This window comes from Malus domestica, chromosome 01 (genome assembly GCF_042453785.1).
Source record: "Malus domestica chromosome 01, GDT2T_hap1".
NCBI classification, from domain to species: domain Eukaryota; kingdom Viridiplantae; phylum Streptophyta; class Magnoliopsida; order Rosales; family Rosaceae; genus Malus; species Malus domestica.
The window spans coordinates 13,914,168-13,941,004 of record NC_091661.1 but is presented as its reverse complement, the minus strand read 5'-3'; the positions used below and the strand labels follow the sequence as shown (position 1 = coordinate 13,941,004).

The following is a 26,837-nucleotide window of genomic DNA, read 5'->3' as shown; positions in this document are numbered from 1 at the left end:
TTGTTTCACGGGAGAAAGGAAGGGCCAAGAGAGATTTAAGAGAGTAGAGAGGAGTTACCGAAGAAAGAAGAATAAGAAAGAGAGAGAGTGTTCCAAAAAAGTGGGGGTGGCCCCACGTGGTACTCATCCAACGGCCCGACAAAATACCACATGTTCAATAAATTATCAATTTACCAAAATATCCTCGACGTTTAAAGGTTCATAAAATCTTCGTTATAACTCCAAATTACATTATGTTTGCGCCCACACGTTCATATCGACGAGTACTACGAGAATACACTAAGAAAACGAACCCTACATGACATGACAAGACGGTCCACAAAAGTCAACATCTTTGCCTCGAAAGGCCTTTTCATAAATTCACATTTAAAAATTATAAAAATCATAATTTTTAGGGACAGGTCGTTACAAAATTGGATTAATTTGGTGAACAGCAGGAGAAGCCAAGGAAGCACGAACCCTAGGCCCTAAATCACCCCTTTCCCTGACGAGAGGAAAGAAGGGGAACATTTTTCATTTTTTTTACTTAGCCTTTTCTCCCTTCAAAACTCTTTATTTTGGACAAATTTTTAATGATGTTGTTCAAATTAACTATTTTTCTAGTGTGATGAGCTCAAGGACTACCATACACAACAAGACTCCACTTGAATCAAAATAAAAAAACTTGGCACTCTAATTTTTTTTTTTAAGAAAAGATATAAAAATGCAATAAAAAGAAAATAAATATATCAAGTTGGTTAAAATATTATTGATTACTTATGATGTACTACATACATATGATAATGGGGTTTGCTATCCACACACCCATTTTTACTTTTCTCACACCCTTTGTTAATTTCTATCGTTTGATCTTCTTTAATTCATCCGATCCGACTACCGAAAATTAAAAGGGTGTGAGAGAAGTAAAAATGGGTATGTGGATATCACACCCCATGATAATAGTGGAACTGAATGGGCTATATATGATGACAATAGGTTGCAGTAACCTTATTGATATGCTAATAACCCAATATAGTTGAAATACGCACAAAACTTACCTAGGCTACATCTCACTTTAGCCGTGGGTATAGCTTCGCCGGTGCCATCATCCTCATTTTAGAGATATCTCCCTCCAATTTCATCCTAGATTTTCTACACTATTAGCTTCATTTTCTTAAGGGTAAACATGTTTTTTTGTACAATGTCCGATTATACATGGAAAATAGAAAACAACTTCAGTGTGGATGCAATCCAAATTCAAATGAACCACAATACATTGTGTGTTTGTGTAATTTGCTATCCCACGTAATTAAGTTAATCCAACATTTAGTATAAACAATGATAATGACAGTTTGTTCTATTGCATGATAGTATGACACGTGTTTGTGATCATTTGGTCCAAAAACACTATAAAAAGACAAATTTTTTTTTGGAAAAAACTATAAAAAGACAAATTTATTGAACAAACAAAATGAAGTGTGAGATGTTCACTTCTATTGTTACTGACCAGCTTTTTGTGATAAAACTCTACACTTAGTAATATGTGATAATTGTGGTGAGTTGTGTTGAACCTAAAAAGTTTATACAAATTTAACTAAAAGTTCATCATCTTGTGAAAATTTTAAATTGATATTATATGTATATGATAACTAACATGTAACTAATCCCTTAAAAGAACATTTCCATAACATACCTAGTCCTGATATACGTTTATTACACACTGAGGAGGTTTAGATTTTAGGAGCAAGAGACTGGAGAGTTTTGTATATAAATAGAATGAATGAATGAAGAACGATTTTAATTTTCTGATCCCAATTAGATTTGAGCTAACTTAAATAGGAAGATAATTAATTAAAATCCATTTTTTGGTCCGAAAATGGCTACTTATCATTAAAAGAGAGCCAAGCCCAGAGAAAACATACAAGGAAAGAGAACCGTACACAAAATGCTATGACAGACAAAAGGCAATTAATTCGTGCAAGAGAGATACCAAGAAGGAGGTCGATGGTGAATTCCACCCCTCGATTGGGGGTATCATAGGTAAATCTTCGGAAAAACGTTGAGTTGAATATGTGCACATCTTCAAGTCATACCGGATTGCCTTCTTCCACTACGACATGAGCTAAGAAGCTTTCACAACCTTTTCTCAGCATTTGTTTTGCCTTTTTAACGGAGATTAATTGGTGCTTCAGTTTCCTATGTTCGCCTATGTGACTACATCATGTCTGGCCGTCAGAAAGTGACCACTCTTTGTCGGCAGTCTACCAAGGCATGATTTTGATGCAATCCATCCCTAAGATCACGTCGAAGTCCACAATATCCAACAGAATGAGATTGGCACCATTTGATTGGCAATGAGAACGGGGCATCCTCTGTATTGCCATTGGACGTAACGGATTTTGCCTCGTGGCATTGCAGTTCCCATATCGTACCTGATAAGCGTACCTTGTAGTTGAGCATTTGAGCAAACAAAGATAATATGACAGAGTGGGTGGCACCTGGATCAATGAAAACTCCAGCAAAGGACCAAGGTATTTAACGTACCAATGGTCAAGTCAGAAATGTTCTGAGCATCTTGGTGGTTGATATTGTGGACACAATCATGAATTTGTTGTCCTCCCGCACTGCTTGTTCCTCTGCTTCCTCAATTCTGATTCCCTTGGCCCTGGTTGCCTCGGTTAGCCTGCATGTTGGTTGTGTTGCTACCTGACACCTCTCTGGTAAATGGGCTAGTCTAGCCCACTTGTTTAACAAGGCCAACAAGTAAACCAACCGTACCATGGTCTCCAGGGTGCATATCATTTTGCCCCTCTACGTGAAATGTGCGTAAAACATTCGCTTTATGTCCGATTTATAATTTGTTCGCGCTCACATGTTCGTAAGAACAAGCAATATGTAAATAAGACGAGAAAATGATTAAAAGTGAAAAGAACTCAGATGTCCACGTAAGATTTTTAGTTAATCCGTTAGGGGAATTTTTGTAATTTTACAATCCGATGATAAAATATAATAAATTTTAGGATAGGATGTAACACATATCACCTACAGTTGCCGCATCTTGGCTCTCTTCCTTTCTCTCCCATTTTCTCTCTTGCAACTTCTCTCTCTTTATATATCTCTCTCTCTCTCTCTCATTTTCTCTTACGATTCCTCTCCCTTCCAATTTCCAATCTTTCTAATTATTCATGCTATTTCACTTGGGTTTAAGGGTTCAATTTCATATTTTGTATATGGGTTCTATTTTAATTTGGGGAAAATTGCAGCTTTCCATCCATTTGGGAAAGAAGACAACGGTAGAGAGGATGGGGACGAGAGTGAACATGCCTCCTCGTCAACCCGTCAATTGCACCTCTCCTTGACCCACCTCTCCTAGTCGACCCGTTAACCCCTCATCCCCGTCCACCTCCTTTCCATTGACCCTTCGCCACCGGTCGAGAAATCCTTTCCCCTTGGGACTCTTGACCTAATCGAAATAAAAAGCAAACCGGAAAAAAAAATCGAACTGAATCAAACCAAACAGTATTTTCAGTTTGGTTTTCGATTTTGGCAAAAATACAGAACTGAAAGAAACCGAATTCAACCCTAGGAACATCTCTAACAATACTAGCTATTTATTTATTTATTTTTATTATAGCTAAACAATTGATTCAAATGCTACTTTGGCTCGCCATCAATTCCAACAATACTAACATCTTTGCTTAAAGTTAAAATAGTTTAATATTGTTTGGTCCTAAACTTAACAACCCAAGTCCTTGTTCTCCAGTTTAAGTCCAGAGCGACGCGATTTTATCATTTTAATGTTTAGCAAAAATTTAATTACTCTCTGTTAGAGCTTTGATTTTTATACATTTTTTTTATTAAAATAACCAAATAGTTTCATTTAGATAAACTGCCAGAGATGCTATCCGATTCCAACAGAATTTATAGGATGGCAGGCTAGGCAGTTGGCAAGGCATATATAATAGCCAAGCCTAGAAGTGCTTTTATAACATGTATTAGGATTGGGTATGGACTGCTCCAAAATTTGGGTGATGATTAGACTTGTCCAAAGCCCATGACCAGTAGAAGATCGACAGAAATATCAATGGCCTACGGTAGCAGCAGCCTTTCCTATCCAAAGGCTAGCGAAATTGACTTCATCAAAGTTCATTGGCCTGGTAAAAAGTGGGTCAATGTCCTCATCATTTTCTCATTCAGTCATTTTATACGAAATAGGATACTATTAGAGCAACTCCATCCTTGGTGGTTGCTCGGGGGACAGGCGAAGGGAAAGGGCCCAAGCGCCGGTGGATAGGGCTCCAGCGTTGGGCAGTCCGAGTGAAGGTGGGAGCTCGAGGGCCAGGCTCATGGAGGATTGCCAGCCCTGCAGCCCGAGGTGGGTGTGATGTCAGGTTGACGCCAGGCCTGGCATCAGTCTTTTTATTTTTTTATTTATTTTTTGTGTCAGGCGCGTGCCCCTCACTCGCGAGTGGGGGCGCGTCAGCCAACAACTTTACAGGGCACGGGGCCCGCACACCAGTTTCAGCAGGTGATCGTTGGGAAGCCACGTGGCTTCCCACGATCTGTTCGATCTCAACGGCTCTTTAATATGAGCTGTCCGATTTGAAACGGTAATAAAAAAAACTGATTTAATATCAACCGTTGACGGTTGATATTAATCTGCTTTATAAATTAAAAAAAAAAAGAAAAATAGTTTTAAAATTAAGAAAAGTTATCGTTGTGACACGTGGCACAATCAGGAGTGTTGAAATTTAATTTTTTTTAAATCCAACAGTAAAGATTAATTATTTGAATAAAAAAAATTAAAAATTGTAAAAATCCGAAAAAAATTTCTGAATTTTTTTTAAAAAAAAGTTTCTGCTTTTTTATAAATACCTTCTCATTATCATCTACCTTACACCAAAATTTCATATGTTCTCAACTACTTTCAATCACATTCCTATCTTTCTCTCGAAGTTTCAATCCAATTTTTTTCAACAAAATGACTACTGATGCAGGTACGAGTTGGACGTCTCTTGAAGATGTTGCATTGTGTACTAGCTGGGTTGAAGTTACTCATAGTTTGTGTACGAGTAATGAGATGCAGTTGCGAGAAATGTGGAGTCTTATTCATACCAATTATCTTGAGAAAATGGGTGGGAGCAGAACCAAAGAATCGATGTCTAGTCATTGGAAATTACTTAGCCAATCATTTACTATTTGGAGAGACGCCTTGGCACAAGCTAGTAGTAATCTTCGAAGTGGGGAAAATTACACGGATCAAGTCACAATATATTATTTATTTGTTTGTACTATATCCAAATTTACATTGTAATTATTTGTTTGTATTATTTATTTGTTACCTACTTTAATTATAATTATTTGTTTGTATTATTTATTTGTTACCTACTTTGATTATAATTTTTTGTTTGTATTATTTATTTGTTACCTACTTTGATTATAATTATTTGTTTGTATTATTTATTTGTTACCTACTTTGATTATAATGATTTCTTCTCCCCCATTGTGTAGCTAATTCAAGCACAAGCTTGGTATGATGCCAAAACCAAAACAAAAAATAAATCATTCAATCGGTGGGAATGTTGAAATATTTTCAAAGATTGTCCTAAATTCAGAGTTGTGCCTGTCGGTCCAGAAGTTGTCATGAACAACACCCCTCTACACTCTACACCTGATAATGGCTCGCATGAAGATGATGCAGAAAAAGTGCCCGAAACGCCCATCCCTGAACAAGCATCAGGTTCGACTCGTTATCCAATTAGGCCTCAAGTTAAGAATGCTTCAAAGAGAAAAGGAAGTGCTTCCAAGCATGATTATGCAAAGTACATGGAAGAACTTACTCGCCATAGTGAATTGACTTTGGCACGGGAAATGGCGAAATTTGAGGCTGATAAAGCTAGAGAGGAGGTAAAAGCTGCAGCTGTTGAGAGAGAATTTCAAGCTAATGAGAGAGAAAGAGAGCTACTTAGGCAAGAAAGGGAACTGGTTAGAGAAGAAAGAATGGCTCAACGAGATTGTGAGATTATGAACACGCCTTTAGAAGGGAAGTCTTCAAATTCTAAATATTTTTGGAAGTCGGAGAAAGAGGATGTGGTGCGTAGGAGGCGTGCAAAAGAAGCGAGAGCAAGAGGAGATGGTCCTAGCACGACAAGAAAAGATCATCCTAGCACCACAAATTGGTTAAGTGATGATGAATAGAGTACTTTTTGTAATCAGAGCCCATAGTTTTCCAATCACCTTGGGTTGTAATTTATTATTGGGAAATTTTATTTGAACCCATACAACCTCTTTCCAAACCCAACTTACTCTTTACACCCAAATTATTTTTAATTAAAGAATCAATCTCTCTTTAAACCCAAATTTACTATCTAAACTACCCTTACAAACTCAATTCAATATAGAAAAATTCATCATTACACCCATTTAGAAAATAAATCCTAAATGAGTGAATGAAGAATTAAGATTTTGTCATGACAACCAATTGTTATAGATGAATTGATCAACAACAACAATTTGTTTTTTAAACTTTTGTGACGTCGGTTTGGAGTGCAAGATTGTTAGGAAATGATCTTCGCCAACCTCTTAATATAGTCCAAGTAGCTAGCTTGAATGTGATTCGTGGAACTAAGTGATGAATTTGCAATTCAAGATTAAACAGTTTAGTAGTTGCTAGGCAAGCAGATGAACTAGTACTTTTAGAATTTGAATCATGTAAAATTGTGTGGACACCTTAGTGAAAGTAAATTTCAGTAAAACTTCTCATCACGTTTTCTTGAAGGATCATGGCAGTAATTTTCATTTGAGCGATATATGCTGCTTTTATAGGCATATATAGTTGAATTGGAAGTAGAATTGAACAAATAACGAGAAGAGAACTCACACTTTAGACATGCACTCGTAATGACATGGAAAACATTTCGATGTGTTGAAAGCTTTCTGACTCTTTTGTTTCTTATGATGATATTGTTTGTAATTATTGCTCTTGCCAATCGAGTTAACATGAAGCTAGAGAGGAAACAAAAAGCAACCAGATTTTATTATTAGGTGATCGTAGGGCTTTGTGGCAGCTCTTAGGAATTTAGTCAGAATGAATGTAGGATAAATATTGTGTGATGGTAGAACTTGATTATTGAGTATGGGTTTATGGATAGATTTTAGTTTTATTCTTAATTTCATCTTGTTTTAGAATTTAAGTTGGGTGTAGTAAGAGGTTAGATGGGTTCAAATAAAATTTCCCTTTATTATTTATTGAATTGAGTATTTTATGTTGTTTCCAATTTATTGAATTTAGTACTTTATTTAAAGTGAGAGTAAATTTATTTAATATGGTAATATATTTATACTATAAGAGAATCTTTATTCAAATGACATAAACACACCAAATAAAAAAACTCACGAAATGAACTAAAATAAAATGCACCAAATAAAATTACATAAACACACCAAATAATAAAAACCTCACTAAATGAACTAAAATAAAACACACCAAATAAAATTATATAAACATACCAAATAATAAAAAACACACTAAATGAACTTAATTATCTTCAGCTTGTTTCAATGCCCAATGGTGCTCTATTAAGTCATTTTGCCGGGCATTGTGCATGTCTGGCCATTGAAATGCAGTATATCGTTGAATGACCCTTTCATTGTAACGTCCATCCCTTTTTAATGGCTCATGTTGCACGGGCTTATCGGTGGCGTCATGAGCATAATATATACATGTTCTTGAATTGTTTATCGTGTCTGGCTCATATTCATCAACGGCTTCATAATCGTACTCATCTTTCACAATCATGTTGTGAAGAATGATGCACGTCATCATGATGGATCGAAGCGACTCTACATCAAACAATCTGGTAGCACCCCTGACGATCGCCCAGCGAGCTTGGATGATAAGGAAACAACACTCCACATCCTTCCTGCACCCCTCTTGACAGCTTGCAAAGTGTTTTTCCTTTGCACTTCGCGGACGTGGCACTGTTTTGACAAATGTTGACCACCTTGGGTAAATACCGTCAGCTAGGTAGTATGGCCCGTCGTACATACGTCCGTTGACCTTATACGCGACTTTTGGTGCCTTTCCTTGTAGGACATCATCGAACATTGGGGATTGGGCAAGGATGTTGAGGTCATTTTGAGCTCTCGGAACCCCAAAAAAGGCGTGCCAAATTTATGTATCAAAAGATGCCACCGCCTCCAAAATGATACTTTTTGCTCATTTTCTGTCTCCATAAGTGCCTTGCCATGCACTTGGACAGTTTTTCCATGTCCAATGCATACAATCAATGCTCCCAATCATCCCAGAAAAACCTCGCATCTTGGCCTTCTTCAGAAGTCTTTCCAAGTCCATGTGAGTAGGCTTCTGGAGGTACTCTGCGGTGTAGATAGATTCGATTGCTCCGCAAAACCTCATCAGGGACTCAAGAATGGTTGATTTCCCCATCCTCGCTATCTCATCCACTTGGTCTGCAAATACTCCATACGCAAGCATCTGCAGCGCAGCAGTAATTTTTTGCTCAGGAAGGAGACCCATAGCACAACCAGCATCATTCGTTTGCACAAAGTAAGAATCATGGTTGCAAACAGCAATCATGATTTTGTTGAACAAATGTCGTTCCATTCTAAAATGACATTTGAAGTATGTATCAGGAAATGCACTATTATGGACAAAATAATCGTCCAACAGCTCCACATCTCGTTGTTGCCTGCTTCTATCAAGGTTTCTGGAATGGGTGGGCCTGCATATTTGAGCCATAACTTGGATGACTCGACAAGAATGTGAGTCTCTGGCCATTCTTGCTTCGTCATCTCTCCTTCTTCGTTTTGGGCTATATGGAGATTGAACATTCCTTCAGATTGGTTAAACAAGTCTTCCTCTTCTTGATCGATTTCCCACATCATGCTTGAAGAAGAAGACATTGTAAGTAGAAACTATGAATAATGATACAGATTTTGATTTGGTGAAGAAGGAAGCAGAAACTATGAATAATGATAGAGATATTGAGAAAATTGGTGTGAGATTTAAAAGGATGAATGATGGATTATATGGAGGATTATGAAATGATTAGGTTGTAGATAGTGCCACGTTGCATGCCATCATTCGTTAAAAATCTGATTGAAATCTATCCTAAAAATTCTGAAAAGAAAACGATACGTGGCACGACAACATTGGATAAAAATCTTATCAAAATCCATCACCAATAATTATCTTTTCAGATAATGACACGTGGTGTAACGAGAACGATTTAAAATTTGATCGAAATCTATCTTCAAAGATTCTGAAAAGATAACGACACGTGGCATGATGACATTGGATAAAAATCTTGTCGAAATCTATGACCAATAATAGTCGTTTTGGGTAAATGACACGTGGCGCAACGAGAACGATTTAAAATATCTTATTCGAAATTACAAATAAATTTATTTAGTATTATTTTGTAAAAAAAAAAATTAATAATATTTTATTGCCTATTGTCAGGGCTATTCAAGTGCAACGGTGGAGATGCAAAAGGCAGTTACTGTTTATTAGGGTAGTTACTGTTCACATGGTGGATTGAATGGTGGATTGCCTGGGGGGAGGGCTCCAAGGGTGGAGTTGCTCTTAAGGTCTCATTTGACATACGATATAAAGAACTAGATAGTAACGAAGGTTATACTTGCTTTCCACCAATAAGAGATTGCACCTCTTCCATATTTTTTGAATAAAATCTTTTTACTATATAATCGAAACTATTTATTTCAAAATTATCTTTGCAAAAAATATTCGAATCGGAGATCCGTTAATCATTCAAATAGATGAAACAAATCGACTGTTTGAGCACTAAAGAACGTATTCATGATGAACTGTTCAATTATTTTATATATTTAAAATATTAAATAATCTCCATTTCAAATAATTTTTTGTTAGACCAACTCCAATGGTGGGCTAAAAGCCAAATTACCCCCCCCAAAATTTCCCCTCAAACTCAACCCAACCCAAGCTAAAACATTGGGCTAAAAGCCAAATGCCAAAGTTGGGCCAAATCCCCCCCATGCGCGTGGACTTGCTGGAACTTGGGCCAGTCTCGGCCCACCTACACGCCAACGGCCCACACGTGGTGGGCTTGCAAGTGTTTCTCGATAGGGTGGGCCCCTTGTCAGCCCGTGTGTCGGCCACCAAATTCAACCCAACGGCTATATTTAACATCCAACGATTGGGCTTTTTGGACCGTTGGTTGATCCAACGGTTTAGATTCAATTTTTTTTTTAAAATATGTTATTTTTAAATACATTGAATCTAACGGTTGAGATCGAATATAATCAAATTTAATGGTAAAAAAAAGATCTAACGGCCCAAATTTAAATCCAACAGCTAAAATAATTAAAAAAAATCATTTAACTCAAAAACTCTATAAATACCTATGCATTTGTTCAAACATCCACACAAAACTCAAATTTCTCCTACAATTCTTCCAATTTATCTTTCCATTTCCAAATTGTTCAACATGACAAGAGAGCATTTTAGAGGTCGTAATTGGACCTGTGAGGAAGATGGTGCTTTATGCTTAGCATGGGTTTCTGTTAGCAAAGACGGTGCAATTGGCACAAATCAAAATAAGAAGGTTTTATGGGATAAAATCATTGCAAAGTTGCAATGGCGGCGGGCGGGACGGTGGTGGTGTTTATGATCGGTGGAAGACTATCAACAAAGCATGCACTTTATGGAAGGGAAGCTTGGAGAGAGCCGTGGTTGGCATGGCTAGTGGAAGAAGCGCCACAAAAATTGTGAGTTTTGTTCTTGATATTTTATTTGTCATTTACATAATATTATTTTGCAACTAATTATTTTTATGTATTTTTTGCATAGGGTGACAAAGAAATGGAAATTTACAAGACAAGAGTAACACCAAAAAAGCAAGTTTTTAAGTTGCAACATGCTTGGGACGTCCTCAAGGATTGTCTGAGGTGGGGAACCGATGCAGACCAACAATGGTGAAGATTATTTCCACGTAAGCCGCACATACAAATGCCGGAGATGAAGATGTCAATGAAATGACCCCATCTCCTTCTTTTGCAAGGCTCTCGGGAAGAGATAAGCAAAATGAAGCAAAGAGAAAAAGGAAGTCCCAAGATCTAATGAGTGGACACTTTGCTACCGGAATTGCAAAATTAAACGAACATAGTGCTCGCCAAGAAGAAACGGCCCGAATGTGTTTGCAAATGAAGGAAATCTCGGATAAGGAGCAATAAAGGTTTGAAATTAATTTGATGATGGAGGACCTTAGCAAATACACTCAAGAGAGGAAGAAGTTCTTACATGGTAAGCAAAGAAATTTTGCGAAAGTCTGCCTTAAGGAGTATGTTTCAAGATGATGAATCCTCTGAACCCTATATCCCAAGTCCTGTACGAAGTCCATCACCAAGTGAAGATGGTGGATATGATTATTAAGTTTATGTAGTGTATGAATTATGTGCTTTATTAATTAAGTTTATTAATTGCCGTTTGTATTAAGTTTACGTAGTTTATTAATTATGTGGTTTATGAATTATCGGTTGTATTAAGTTTATGTGGTTTATTAATTATTGTTTCTATTAATCTAGATGCCTTCAATAATTATTGTACTTATTATTCCACACTTTGATGTAGAATAAATGCCTTCAATAATTCAACCTCCATTCAATAATTTATCCAACGTAGTAGACAAAATACTTTGCACAAGAAGACACTTAAATTTATTACTAGAAAATAACAACATAGTACACTTAAAATTATTACATAAATGCTTAACCAACATCATCAACGTTCACCTTCTCGGCACCATACATGCTCAACCAAATCCTTGTGGAGTGTGTCATGACATTGAGGAGCTTGAATTCTATTTAAACGTCTCATATACTTACTTAAGGTGACCCTATCCTGTCGGGTCTCATGTGGTTGGAGCGAGATATTCAACATCTCTTGCAATAGCTCTCGCATGTGTTGGTTGGTCATCATCCACATCTTCATTTGAATCTTCTTCAATTTCAATGTACTCATCTTCTAAAATCATATTGTGCAAAATTATGCACGTCATCATGATTGAATGGAGGTCTTCGGTCTGCCATAATCGTGCAGGCCCTCTAACAATGGCCCATCGAGCTTGTAGGATCCCGAATGCTCTCTTCACATCCTTCCTATAAGACTCTTGCCTATGCGAAAATAATTTCTTCTTTTCACTATCGGGATGAGAAAAACTTTTGACAAAGGTAGACCAACTAGGATAAATACCATTAGTTAGGTAGTAACCTAGCTCATACCTATTACCATTTACCTTGTACCGAAATTCTGGTGCCCATCCATTGACAACATTATCAAATAGAGAAGAAGACCAAAGAATGTTGATATCGTTGTTTGATCCAGGAAACTAAAAAAAGCATGCCAAATCCATGTGTCGTAAGACGCCACAGTTTCGAGCACGATGGTTGGTTTGTTATGACGGCCCTTGAATTGGCCAGCCTAAGTAGTAGGACAATTCTATTACTCCTAATGCATACAATAGAGAATTCCTATCATGCCAGGGAAGCCTATTTTGTTTGCCTTGCGTAGAAGCCTCTTCAAGTCTTCACGATTTGGCTTGCGGAGGTATATGGCTCCATATATGGCTTCAATTGCCTTATAGAAGCACTTTAGGTTCTCAATAACATAACTCTCCGCAAGTCGGCAATACTCATCAGTTGAGTCTGTAGAGCACCCATTAGCTGGCATGCGAAAAGCAGATGTAAGCTTCTGATGAGGCGATAGACCTTGTCGGCCTATGACATCTATCTTCCTTGCAAAGTAGTGGCCATGATTGACAATTGCGTTCAAGATGCTTTCGAAAAGCTCTCTCCTCATCCGAAACCGCCTCTGAAAATCATGAGCAAGAAATCTTGGACGCTCGATGAAATAATCTTTCATCATTCGGTCATGACATTCTTCTTTATCACGCTGCACATATGAACTCCCCGTGATAGAACCGCGATGGCTAGATTCGCCATGGTGTTCAAATTTCATAAACGAGTTTACAAGTTCATCTTTGGCGTTGAACAATTCTGCATCTTTAATCTCAATCCTTGCTTGATATTGTGCCATTTGCATTGCCATGCTATGCCTTCTTCTATCACCCATTGATGAGATATTGAGGATTTTTAGGAAATAAAAACTCTTTGAAATTTGAAATATTGGTGAATATAGAGGATGATTGAATATAGATACTATTGTGTGATCAACTAATATTGGACATATGTTTATATAGAGGATGATTGATGAAAGTTGAACGGTTGGTGAACCTTGAAAGTTTGGTGTGGAACGGTTGGTAAATTGAAGGTTAGCCAAGGGTTGAAAGATTGGTGAAAGTTGAAGGCTTGATTTGTGGAAAATTTAGTGATTTTTCAATATTTATCAGAATTTAAATATTTTTAGATTAAAATGTTCATAAAATTAATTTACGATAGTCTACATATATTTTTTTTAAATTACTTTAAGAAAAAAAATAGCCTAAGTTAATTCTTTAATAATCTCGGGCTAAAATTTTAGGACAGAAGAGTTGGAGTAGAAAAGCTGTTTCTAGGCTAAAAGCTAAATTTTCCGGGCTAAAAAATTTGGCTTTTATCCCAACTATTGGGGATGGTCTTAGAATGATCTTTTAAATGATGAAAATTAAATTGTTTCGATTATGAAATTTGTACGGCAAATAATGTTATTCGGAAGGCATGTGATATGTACATTTTCGCATGGATGGGTTGCAAGTACTATCCTAGGAATAATAATATGAAACTAGATAAATTTGTTTATTAATTATGGTGCGTATGTTAACTATTATGTTTTCTGTTCTTTTTGGGCAACTTTTTAAGTTTTCAAATAAAATCAAAGTAATAATTTTTTGACAACGCAAGAGTTTTGTAACTTGGGAAATGCTAAGGATACACTCTCTAAAAAGTAGGACTCTCCATGGACTTTTTTGGCACCTCATTTTTTTTTGGCAAAAGTTTAAGGTTTAGTCGTCCAATCCATGAAGAGTCCCACTTTGAGAGAGTCCCCTTAGCATTTCTCTTATAACTTAGTTTGTTAAAAAAATTTACCAATGCACTTACGGTTCTAAATTAGAAATAAAAAAACTTGTTTAACATCTTATTTCATTATTCTAAGGATAATGCTTACATTCCCCTCTAGGGAACGAGCTTATTCTCCCACTAACGTATAACGTATCTTCACTGCAAATTTTTACAATCGGAACCATTCAATCTTCTAGTCTTTATTTGAATTTCATTCCTACAAAAAATTATTCGAATCGTGCATTAGTCATCTAAATATATGGAATAAAATCGCGGTTCATCATGACTTTCTATTTATACTATTGATTTATCTGATACATTTGAATGACTGAATGATATCTACTTTGAATGATTTTTTGTAGGGATCATCTTCAAATGAAGATAAGATATTGAGCAGTTCCGATTATGACATTTTTAAGGTGAAGATATGTTTTGCAAGAGCACGACTCCCTAAGGGGGAATTGCAAGCATTATCCATAAATGGACGACTAAGAGCATCTCTAAAAGAGGTGTATAATATTTGACATTTTGTACAATATTTTATTCCACCTGATATGTTAAATAATAATGTCATTTAATAATTTATTTTATCTTTTTGTGGGGTACAATAATTGAAGCAACCAATCAATTACATGAAAAACACAACAATATTTATTATATAATATTAACCTATTAAAAAATTATTTAATAAATTTGACATTTGCTGTCAAATTTGACAGTAAAAGGCTTTACCTTCAATTGACCCAGCGCCACGTAAGAAATTGAAGGCTTGGTTGGAGAGAGTTTACTGCCATTTTTTCACTGTTGTATGTCTACGTAGTAGTTTTGACATCTCCTATGGAGATGTTGTAATAAAAATTTACGACTTAAATTTCATGTATTGTATAATTTGGTTTATAAGTACATACAGTTCTTGTTCTTTAAGGAAAACAAAAAAAAACACAAAGAGATATCCTTCCTACTAAAGGACTCTAATATTTACATTCCTATTTTCCTAAAGATTACTCACGCCAATACTCCCCCTTAAGTTGGAGCATAGATGTCATACATGCCCAACTTGATAAGTGAGTCACTAAAAAGCCTACTACACACAGCATGAGTGAGATTATCTGCAAGTTGCTCTTCCGAGTTCACAAACGATATTGACACAATCTTCTTCTCAAGCTTTTCCTTAATGAAGTGTCGATCAACCTTCACATGCTTTGTTCTGTCATGCTGTACCGGGTTCTTTGCAATCTCTCGCACCAACTTATTGTCACAGTACAAATTTGTTGCCTCATTTTGTTTGAAACCAAGACCCTAAAGCAACTTACGTAACCAAAGAACTTAACACACTCCATGTGCCGTGCCTCTAAATTCGGCCTTCACAGAAGACCTAGACACCACCTTTTGTTTCTTACTCTTCCAAGTAACTACATTCCCCTCCAACGAACGTAAAGTATCCAGAAGTAGAAAGCTTATCAGTTACATCACTTGCCCAATCAGCATCAGTAAACCCCTCAATTCTTAAATGATCGAAATTTTTATACAAAATTCCCTTGCCTAGGGCAGATTTTTAAAAAATCTGCATAACAGCCGCCATATGATCCACACTCGGCGAGTGCATAAATTGACTTACTATACTCACTGCATAGGCTATATCCGGAAGTGTGAGCTAAATAAATTAGTCTTTCTACCAATCTCTGATATCTACCTTCATCTACTGGTGAAGGAAATATTGTGAAAAACATGTTCATTTGAGCAACATCTATAGCATGCAATTAATAATTAAAAGGTGGAATCATGCTTGCATGCACTCAAAAACAAAACATTAACCATGAAATTCAAAGCCTAGTAGATTGGTGAACCTTGACTCAACTTAAAACAACATTTGGTAGTTGAGAAATTATACCTTTGTAGATTCCTCTTTGCATAAGCAAAGGCTAATCACCCAAAGAGAGGGCCTTCATTCCTTGCATCTTAGATCTATGGATTTGGATGGATGAAATGGTTCTCCAATTTCCCAAAATTGAGAACCTCTAAGTCTCTTCACCAAGGTTAGATTGGAGAAGAAATGAGTGACCTTGGAGTAGTAGGATTGCTAGCTAAACCCTCCAAGGAGGCCGGCCACTTTAGAGAGAAAGGAGAGCTTATGTTCTCATCCTTTCCCCAAAGGAAAACCCTAAATAAATTTTGGCTATAAAGTCATATTTATACCTTAATTCATTGGACTGGCAAACTTGTAAATAAGTCCAAAACTCACTCCATCTCTAAATGGCCGGCCTTAGGGTATTATTGGGCTAATTAGGCCTTTGTGAATCATTATTCATTAAGTTGTCATACAACTTAAGTCAATGGGCTTGACGTTCGAAGCCCATTGGGCCTTAAGGTCCAAAACTATCCCGAGGTCTTTAACGAACTTATTCGTTTGATTAATTAACATATTAATTAATCCTTACCATAAATAATTAAACCATTTAATTATTCTTACTCATCTCCATTGTTTCTTCAATCTCCACCTTACACGGTGTACGATCCATTAGGTTCTTTTTAGCGAGGTAGTGGGCGATTAAAACCATTTCAAATCGATTGTGAATTGAAACTTACTTTCAATTCTCCCTTTAGTGATTATACACGTTTAGGGCTTCCACAAACCATGAGTGACACCTAGCAGTATATCATGGTTACCCAAGCTAATCAGAAGAGGTGGAGAACCTATTCAGTTTAGGATTACAAATGCAATACGGTCTTTCTCTAATACAATACTCTTGACCACATTGTTTGGTTTGATAGTTTATTCATGTCTACTATCCAATGTGATTCGTGTGCTTATATGATTACCTTGAATGTGATTTGGAACGACTTCCTAAATCTCATTCATACTCTGCCCAGAGATTCTTAATCATATCATAGAGTATTCTCCCCCAAACGGTTTGAAGGTTAGAGACCCCTTGTTGCGCATTCACTTGCCTCCATGGCTAAGTGGCTTAACCCCGACGATGCCGTGGACACCCGCAGATTGGGTGACTTTGACATAATCAAAGATCAAGGACCTAACCACAAGACAACTATGATGCCTCAGGTCAAAGGACTACTTTGCATTATTCCAACCATGAGTTCTCATGTGACATGAGTATGAGAACTCTTCGTTGATCGTGTTCAGTGAACTCATTCTCTATTGAGCACCTATGTACTTGTCTTGATGTCACACACACCAATGACTCGAGACTAGTCACTCTACCTGAGAGAAGACACAGCACGTACTGATCTTAACGGACTGTCAATGCCCAATTGGCAATCCTATGATCAGGAACGTTTAGGATGTGTCTACGAAAGAATGGTCTCATGAATCTAACTTCTTTAGATCGCATTCTCCCAATCACATATTCCTTGGACTTATCGTTTAAGCGTATAACATTTATATGAGACGGCTCAAACAATAATTTTTGCCCTTGATATTAAACTAGATTAGTTTAACATGTGAAATGATCGTAAAGTATCATCATATGATTGGTTTTAGGGCACATTTCCAACAATCTCCCACTTGCACTAGAGCCAATCAGCTTGGTCATCAGTGATGATACCTCTTCTGTAGTCATTTCATAAATAGCTGAGTAGTAGGCCTAGACAATGGATATCTATATGTTATCCATAGAAGCAACCTTGAGAATAATGACATCACCATTATACATGATTCTTAATCATGTGGTTCAGTCTCTCATTTGAGTTCGGATCGTGATGAGACCTTGATTCCCTGGCTTGAGCTATCGCCCCATTAGTGTCAGACACTTTCTGGTTGGAACCGAATAGAGAGTTCATAAATGAACTTTCCCATTCGGTGATATATATTTTTGATACACATTTTGACACACGTGTTTGTAGAACTCACTCCGTAATATATTTTAAAAATTCAACTGTCCATCTCTTATGCCTTACCTTGTGTCCACTAAAAATCATTCAAATCTGAAATGGTATGATCGTTAGACTAATTAATTTAGTGTTTCCTTGTAGAACCGTATTCATTAATTTTTTTCACTATAAATGAATGTCTTAAGGTTTTAGATTTGTCAAATTTTTTGCAAGGATGATCTCTGATTGATGTACTAAATATTACAGTTTGGATCATTGAAATACATTACGAATTGAGCCTTACAAATTGAGTGTCAAAATATGTGTCAAGCGCATGTGTCCCCAGATAACTCGTATATATAATCACATATTGAGGTATGATTTCATTTAATCGAATGATTATTAAAAATATCACAACATAATATGTCAAACTATTAGAAAAGAAATAGTACTCAAACTACTCCCTTAAGTTGTTGATTTATTCTTATTTCCACTTTATATGGTTTAAAAAGGAAAGTGTTTTCGTAGGCTCAAGAGTTAGACGTTCATGTTAAAGAAGAGGGTGACAACAGAAGAGAGTTGAAAAAAGAATTAGACACACAAAAAGAACAACTCCATGCAGAAGTTAAGCACATCCAAGAAAGCAGGAACAAGATAAGGTCACTCATAGAGCTTCAATCTGAGCTTTCACACAAGCTCCACATTTCCAAAATGGCGAAGTCACAAGCGAAGGTCCAGCTGGAGAATGAAGTGATGAAACGTGTAGACATGGTCAGAGACATTGAAGTACTACGACGAGAAAGAGATGTTTTTCGAAGAAGGATTGAATTTTGTAGACAAAAGGATGCCACAGAAACGACAGAAGGGTTGAGTGAATTGAGCTGCTGTCTCAGAGAGTACACAGATGAGGAGATCAAACTGGCCACCGACAAATTTTCAGAGCGTTTTAGATTGAAATCAGGAATTGATTTGACCAGTGTTTATAAAGGGCGTATCAATCATGTCACAGTAGCTATCAAAGTTCTTAACTCAGCTTATGGACTGTCCCAAGAAGATTTTCAGGCTAAGGTAACTGCTATAATAAATTGCTAAAGAAATATTCATGGGATGTACACGTTGCAGTAATTACTAAAGTAATGTTTTCTTGCCAGACTTATGTTTTTAAATATATGCTTATACTGCCAAATTGTGTATGTCGACTACATATCTAAACAAGATCCTTCATGATTGATAGTATTTACAATTCGAAAATACAAACATTTTATAATGTCAAATATCCTAGCAATTTTATGATTATCAATTTCTAATTGGTCATGACCAAGTATGCCTTAACGTCGTTACGTATTATATAGGTTCAAGATAAGGGTTAATTTTCATGTGCAGGTGAAGCTCATCAGCGACATTAGACATCCTCATGTGCTTGCTATGATGGGCTACTGCTCCCAGCCAAACTCTACTGTCTTCGAATACATGCACAATGGTAGCTTACGGGACATCTTAGTTTCCTCCCATGAAATAAAGAACCTCGCCCGGGACCTTTGGTGGCACGACCGCATCCGCATTGCAGCGGAGATTTGCTCCGCAGTATGCTACCTCCACATGGCTCGGCCGAAACCCATTGTTCATGGTCACCTCAGCCCATCGAACATTCTCCTCGACCGCAATCTCGTGGTCAAGGTCAGTGGTTTAGGGCTCAACCAATCCTTGTACGACGAAAGCCACATTGTATGGGACATAAGGGCTTTTGGGATTTTGACTCTCAATCTTCTAACTGGAAGGAACTGGGTTGATGAGGATATGCTAATGGACAAGGAAGGATTAGTTCGAGTTTTAGATAAGAAGGCTGGGCAATGGCCATTGGATTTGGCAGAGGAACTTGTGAGCTTGGTGTTAAGGTGTTTAACCATTACCAATGGACCCAATAGGGATTTAAGGAGAATAATGGAGGAGCTTGGTGAAATCAGAAAAAGGGCTGATGTTTTAGTAGCAAGAGGAGGATCTGGCTTGAATATTAAGGGAATTGTTCATGGAGAGGTCACCAATGATGTCCCAAGTGTTTTCATATGCCCCATATTTCAGGTTAGAGTTTAATATCTCACCATTTTTGGTAGACCTAAAAAGTATCGATCTTTTTTGTGTTCGTGTCCTGTTGATCATAAACTGCATTTTAAACGGGTCCTTTCGAACTATACTCTTGAGCTAAGAACATCTCTAACACGTTGGTTATTCCAGCCCGTTTGGCTACTTCAGCATAAAAATGATAAAATATTGCTTCCAACAGCATAGCTCCAAATGTACCCCCTCTTAGCCCTTTTTTGGCCCGAGCTTCTTATTTGAAATAATTGATTCAAATTCAACGGTTAAATTTGAAAATATCCAACGGTAATATAGTTAAATGAACAAATAAATTTAAAGTATAAACTTAAAACTAATAAATTATTGAGAGGACTATGTTTAGTCTCTTTCGGTTGAAGATGATATATGAGTATGATCTGTTACTGTGTATTTAGAAATAATATTTTGCAAGAATATAATTCTAGATGAGGCTATGCTTAAGCCTTGTGGGTGAGATGACCTAAATTTCTTAACTATTTTAGCTGAAATTCTCGAAAATCAATCCCTAACAGACTAGCTATCCCCCACATTGCCCACGAGTTAAATTAATTGGATGAATGGTTATAGGCTGAATTTAGTAAAAGAGAGACAACTTAACGGAAAGTTAAACTAATATATTAAAACTTTTAGCATTAAAAAAATATTATTTTTATCACATATTTGTATCATCAGTTACAGGTTGAATTTAGTAAAAAAGAGACAACTTAACAAAAAGTTAAACTAATATATTAAAACTTTTAGCATTAAAAAATATTATTTTTACCATATATTTGTATCATCATTTGTACCATCTCTCTAATAGAGATGTGACCCACATCTATTTGCGGGTCCTACATCTATTAGAGGGATGATACAAATGCGTGGTAGATGTAGCATCACTACCTAGCATTCTCGCTTTGCAACTTTTTTTTTTTAAAAAACTATTTAAGGGGGAAGAGTTCAAAACTATTATATTTTTTTTTCTTTTTTTTTTAAATCAAAGAAGGATTCAAAACTATTAGGTAGGAAGAAGAGAATTTCAAACTCAAGACTCATATATAGAAAACCCAATATTTTATTCACTAGAATATATTAAAGAAAGACATGCACTTTACCCACTTATATGAGCATGCTAAAATTTTAGTTTAGTATTTGGGTGTCTTGGCCCTCTCAATGCATGAACATACTTTTTTTTTCTTATTCGAGCAATATTCATTCTATGCTAATCTCAATTCCAAAGAGAGAGATTCGTGGAAGCATATCGTTTTAGTAAACTTTGATATGTTCAAGTCTGCCAACCTACTTTATTTTACAAGAGTTTGCAACCCCTATATGTAGAGACCACTTTTGTTGGTGTTCACTAGAGTAAACAATGACACAAATATGTTTATTTTGGATACAGGAAGTAATGAAGGATCCACATATAGCGGCTGATGGATTTTCGTACGAGCAAGAAGCCATAGGAAAATGGTTGCGACTGGGGCATGATACATCGCCGATGACAAATTTGAAGTTTGAGAATAAGATTTTAATCCCTAATCATACCCTACGCTCTCTCGCTCAAGATTGGCATTACAAAAGATCAATTCCATATCCATGATTGTGTTTTTATTTTAGAAATCCCAACGGACACGATATCTTTGTTGTCTTCATTGTGCCTATGTAGTTTGGGTCTCATAGATAATGGTAAAGTTCACTTGTATAGGGGAGTTTGAGGGAGTGTTTTGGATGACGACAAATAGTAATAAGAATCATCTAATTACGGTATGGTTTCTCATAAAAGTACTATTTGTTTAGTTAGGGTTTAGATAATGGTAAAGTTCACTTGTATAGGGGAGTTTGAGGGAGTGCTTTGGATGACAACAAATAGTAATAAGAATCATCTAATTACGGTATGGTTTCTCATAAAAGTACTATTTGTTTAGTTACTAGACAGCTCAGTTAAATAAGTGTTTCTTAAATGTATGACCTAAATTTACTTTGACATAGTGATGGGAACATGAATTCTCGAAAACACACTATATGTAACTTATTGCTGCATACACTCTTTTGCACACCTACTGTATATTCATTGATAAGTCGATTTTATATTATATATTTTACTCTTAGTATGTTTTGGTATTTATTTTGATAAAATTTTGATACTTTGATTTATATTTTTAATGTTGGACATGTGAATTTCTCTTGAGCAAAAAGTGATCAAACGTCTATTTATCTATTTATAGAGAATTTGTGTGCTTGGGAGTCCCTGATGATTAATGATTAAATAAACCAAGATTTTAACTAGATAACCAACATTGAAAACCGTCTTTACATTGGATGGTTTGATGGACGGGTGAGTAACGCATAAGAACCTACCCTTGGGAGGGGAACAATGGCTGGAACGGCTGCTAATACCCCGTATGCTAAGGAGTAAAAAGAGGAATCCACCCATGTGCGCATGGGGGGGGGGGGCTTGTGTCTAATTAGCTAGTTTATGAGGTAATAGCTTACCAAGGTAATGATCAGTTGCTGGTATAAGAGAATGATTAGCCACACTGGGATTGAGACATGGCCCAGACTCTTACGGGAGGCAGCAATGGGGAATTTTTTGCCATGGGTGCAAGCTTGAAAGAGCAATGCCACGTGGAGGCAAAAGGCCTACAGGTCGTGAACTTCTTTTCCAGTGAAGAAGCAATGATGGTATCTAGGGAATAAGTATCGATTAATTCTGTGCCAGCAGCTGCGGAGAAGATCACTTAACCGTATCAAGAGCACGACAAATTGAGTGATTCTTATGGTTGCAAGTTTCCCTAAAATGGCTACGGCTTCTTGTAGTTAATAATTGTAATCTCACTTAGAATGAATACCATGTCTTGAGGGTTGCATAGATTTTCAAAGAGTTTTCATAAAGCTTAATGGGTCTTTCATGCCACATTCGATCCAAACGACTTGACAGGTTGCATGTTTGATATATGTTAGAGGTCCAAGTAGATCATACTTTAGGAAAACCTAACCTTCAAAATTGCATGTGTAATCCATAAGTAATTGGTAAAACTGCATAGGATTGTTAAGGTGAAGGCGGAGCCCTAATGCTTTTACAATTTGATTTTTTTTTTAACCGTTTTGTAGAACATGCAAATTTCGGTGAAAATAAATGTTCACCAATGCATTAAATTTCAACATGTGAGGACTTACGTGGCATGTACCATGTATCTCACAAATCGTACACATGGCATGTGGCTTATCAAAACTGGATGAATCATTAAGAGGACACATGTCAACACTTGGCGGAAAGGAATTGTTTGATTTTAATTTAAATTAAATTTGTTGATGCACAAAATCAGCGAGGACTTTGGTACAACAGAAAGTGTTAAGTTAGTGACCTTCGCTAGATTGCTCCGGTCACTAGTGTGGATAAGTAAGTAAATGGATAGGGACAGGGAAGCAAACACAAGATGTACGTGGTTCACCCAAATTGGCTACGTCCACGGAGTAGAGGAGTTCTCATTAATTGTGAAGGGTTTACACAAGTACATAAGTTCAAGCTCTCCTTTAGTGAGTACTAGTGAATGATTTAGTACAAATGACATTAGGAAATATTGTGAGAGAATGATCTTTAATTATAGAAGAGAGTTTCTAGTTTCATTCTGACATTGACACATGTCGTGTTGTGATTGGCTTCTGATGTTGACACGTGTCGCGCTATGATTGGCTTCTGATGTCAACACGTGTCGCGCTGTGATTGGCCTCCTGGTTGGAGGGAAACTCTTCTGGGTTCTTGACGGTATAACATTGACGGGTGCTCAGTAGTTTCAGGATTGGTCAAGTATGGTACAAGCAGTGCTCCCCTAAGTTCTCGAGTGAGGGAAGCTCCTCGGTTGGGGACTTGCAAGATCCAAGCCATTGAGTAATCACGAAACTTCTAAGTACCGAAGTGTGGTATCATTTTCACTTGCCTTATGTGTCTCATACGTAGATGTGGCATCTTCTCTGGAAGTACTTTTCCTCCATCCAGTGGTGGTATCTTTAATCGATGAAGATGCACAAGGTAATGTATCAATTTCACTTGAAGCTTACTTGTAGTTTCGGGCTTGGTCAAGTGCGATACAAAACACTATAGTAGGAGTCCCCCAAGTCGCCGAGCTAGGAGATTTGCCAAAAGAGGTAACAGACAAGGTAAGCAATCAGACTTCCAAGCAAGCAACCTGGATCGGAGGTTCGACTTCGGCTTCCGGTTGATTATTCTCCTTCTCCTTATGTCGTAAACAGCAATAAGGATAAGGAGAAGCAAATGAAGAAGAGATGATATGAGATACTTTTTCTTTTGAAGAAGTAACTTTCCAAAAGCTTATTCTTGAACTGGGCTGAAGGGTTTTCTGGTTTCCTCCAGAGTATAAGGTCGACTTAAGAATTTGAGGGTCAGAACAAGTCCATCAAATCAAGAGTGCATTCGACCTTGATGATATGGGATACTTTTGCTGTTGACGAAGTAATAGATGAATCGGCATGTGTTCTGTTGCGCTTGTCTCCACATGCTTCCTTGTATCCTTCTCACTTGGCCTATCTGTTCCTCAGGCAAATGTGGTATCTTTTCTGGAAGCATAAGATGTTGAAGATGAGTACTCGAGAGCAATGCTAGGTAAGTAATCAGGCAATGGGTTCCAGGCAGTCAGTTCATGACTGGAAGCTTGATTCCAAGTGCTAACTGATTGCTCTCTTTCTCCTTGTCTTACAGGTAAGAACAAGGGCAAAGGAAAAGACAAGGAAAAAGAATGATTTGGGATACTCTTGTTTTTGACCTTGATGATATGAGATACTCTTGCTCTGGTGTGGCTGGTTTGCATAGGTGTTATTGGGGGGAAGAAAGCTGAGTATTTCGAAAAGCTTCGTTGAGAGTGCCCTCTCAGATATGAGGAAGGGTTAAGCATTTTTGTAGGTCTGCCTGTCCGTGGAGGATGGAGGTCGACATATATAGGAGTCTCCCTAACAAGAAGTAGTAATGCTCTTCCTTTACCCTTCTTGGTCATAGCAATGTAGTGGGAGCTGCAAGCTTCACGTGTTTTAACTTTGTCAGAGCACTTTGAAAAAGTGGTATATGGTATCTAGAAAGCTGATGTTGCATGTGAAGATTGCAGACAAGCTTTATCCAAGGAAATCTGGCTCTCGAAGTTCGGAGAGCAATGCCTCTTTGGTTTTCGAACAAGCAATCCTGTTGGGGATCTGGCTCTCGAGATTCGGAGAGCGGTGCCTCTTCGATTTTTTAGAAAGCAATCTTGTTGGGAGTCTGGCTCTTAAGATTCGGAGAGCGGTGCCTCTTTGATTTTTTAGAAAGTAACCATGTTGGGAGTCTGGCTCTCGAGATTCAGAAGGCGGTGCCTTTTCGATTTTTGAGCAAGTAATAATGCTATTCCTTTACCCTTCTTGGTCATAGCAATGTAGTGGGAGCTGCAAGCTTCACATGTTTTAACTTTGTCAAAGCGCTTTGAAAAAGTGGTCTGTGGTATCTGAAAAGCTGATGTTGCGTGTGAAGATTGCAGACAAGCTTTATCCAAGGAAATCTGGCTCTCGAAGTTCGGAGAGCGGTGCCTCTTCGATTTTCGGACAAGCAATCATGTCGGGGATCTAGCTCTCGAGATTCAGATAACGGTGCATCTTTGATTTTTGAGAAAGCAATCCTGTTGGGAGTTTGACTCTTGAGATTCGGAGAGCGGTGCCTCTTCGATTTTTGAGAAAGTAATCCTGTTGGGAGTCTGCCTCTTGAGATTCGAAGAGTGGTTCCTCTTCGATTTTTGAGCAAGCAATCTTGTTGGGAGTGTTTTCTCGAATGTGAGTAAAGGTTGGGCATTTTTGCCAGTCTGCCTTGCCACGAAGCACGGAGGTTGACACACATTGGGACTTTCTAGTTATCAAGCTGTGGTGCTATTCCTTTACCCTTGTGGGTAATAGTAGGGTAGCTGGACCTTCAAAATTTATGTGTATAAACTTTGTCAGAGATCTTTGGCAAAGTTATCTGTGGTACCCGAGGAGCTGATGTTGCATGTGCAAAGTGGTGCCTCTTCGAAATCCGGAGAGTGGTGCCTCTTCAGAATCCAGAGAGTGGTACCTCTTCGATTTTTAAACCAACGGCCCTATTGCCTTTCTTTTATAAGGGCACCAATTGTGTGCAAGGAGTTCATTATGAGAGTTATTGCTTGTAGGAATTTTCCTCTTACTTCAGAGATTTATTGCACCTCATTTCTCCTTCATCATTTCTGAGAATGTCTGGCCTATCCGACCGTCGTTTTGACTTGAACTTTGGTAAAGAGGCAGCCATGCCTTCTCAAGACAACATATGACGCTCATCATTCTTATCCCCTACTGGTCCTCTTACCGTTGGGGACTTTGTGATAAAAAATGATATGACCACTGCGGTGGTGGCCAGGAACCTTCTCACTCCCAAAGATAACAGACTACTTTCCAAACGGTCTGATGAGTTGGCTGTTAAGGATTCTTTGGCTCTCAGTGTTCAGTGTGCAGGTTCTGTGTCTAATATGGCCCAACGCCTATTTGCTCGAACTCGCCAAGTTGAATCATTGGTGGCTGAAGTGATAAGTCTCAAATAGGAGATCAGAGGGCTCAAGCATGAGAATAAACAGTTGCACAGGCTCGCATATGACTATGCTACAAACATAAAGAGGAAGCTCGACCAGCTGCAGAAATCTGATGGTAAGATTTTACTTGATCATCAAAGGTTTGTGGGTTTGTTCCAAAGGCATTTATTGCCTTCGTCTTCCGGGGATGTACCGCGTAATGAAGCTCCAAATGATCAACCTTCGGTGCCTCCTCCTTCTGGAGTTCTGCCTAGTACTGAGACTTCGAATAATCACCCTCTGGTGCCTTCTCTTTCTGAGGCTCTGCCG

General features: G+C 37.5%; 4 protein-coding genes across 4 annotated transcripts; 1 reads left to right on the top strand and 3 right to left on the bottom strand.

Annotated features, from left to right (window-relative positions):
- Window positions 1-7,516: 7,516 nt before the first annotated feature.
- LOC139197052 (uncharacterized) lies at window positions 7,517-8,086 on the bottom strand. The gene has a single exon (XM_070823569.1). It carries the CDS (start codon window positions 8,084-8,086, stop codon window positions 7,517-7,519), a length of 570 nt encoding a protein of 189 aa, XP_070679670.1.
- Window positions 8,087-8,197: 111 nt separating this feature from the next.
- LOC139197045 (uncharacterized) lies at window positions 8,198-8,776 on the bottom strand. The gene has a single exon (XM_070823530.1). It carries the CDS (start codon window positions 8,774-8,776, stop codon window positions 8,198-8,200), a length of 579 nt encoding a protein of 192 aa, XP_070679631.1.
- Window positions 8,777-11,888: 3,112 nt separating this feature from the next.
- Window positions 11,889-13,108, bottom strand: LOC103410884 (uncharacterized). Its single transcript, XM_008349533.2, has 2 exons — window positions 12,539-13,108; window positions 11,889-12,365 (listed from the first exon to the last, which is right to left on the bottom strand). Exons 1-2 carry the CDS (start codon window positions 13,106-13,108, stop codon window positions 11,889-11,891), a joined length of 1,047 nt encoding a protein of 348 aa, XP_008347755.2.
- A 5,465-nt stretch (window positions 13,109-18,573) lies between these two features.
- Window positions 18,574-19,953, top strand: LOC103448211 (putative U-box domain-containing protein 50). Its single transcript, XM_070823460.1, has 2 exons — window positions 18,574-18,930; window positions 19,246-19,953. The coding sequence occupies exons 1-2, from the start codon at window positions 18,574-18,576 to the stop codon at window positions 19,951-19,953; spliced, it is 1,065 nt and encodes a 354-aa protein (XP_070679561.1).
- The last annotated feature ends 6,884 nt before the right edge of the window (window positions 19,954-26,837 follow it).

What these genes read in the sequence shown, in the direction of transcription:
- LOC103410884 (XM_008349533.2), bottom strand. Translation starts at nt 13,108, where the DNA reads ATGGGTGATAGAAGAAGGCATAGCATGGCAATGCAAATGGCACAATAT. An exon ending in TGAAGAGGCTTCTACGCAAG is followed by an intron (nt 12,366 to 12,538) that starts GCAAACAAAATA and finishes TGCTTTTTTTAG; the next exon opens with TTTCCTGGATCAAACAACGA.
- LOC139197052 (XM_070823569.1), bottom strand. Translation starts at nt 8,086, where the DNA reads ATGTTCGATGATGTCCTACAAGGAAAGGCACCAAAAGTCGCGTATAAG.
- LOC139197045 (XM_070823530.1), bottom strand. Translation starts at nt 8,776, where the DNA reads ATGGCCAGAGACTCACATTCTTGTCGAGTCATCCAAGTTATGGCTCAA.
- LOC103448211 (XM_070823460.1), top strand. Translation starts at nt 18,574, where the DNA reads ATGGCGAAGTCACAAGCGAAGGTCCAGCTGGAGAATGAAGTGATGAAA. An exon ending in AAGAAGATTTTCAGGCTAAG is followed by an intron (nt 18,931 to 19,245) that starts GTAACTGCTATA and finishes TTTCATGTGCAG; the next exon opens with GTGAAGCTCATCAGCGACAT.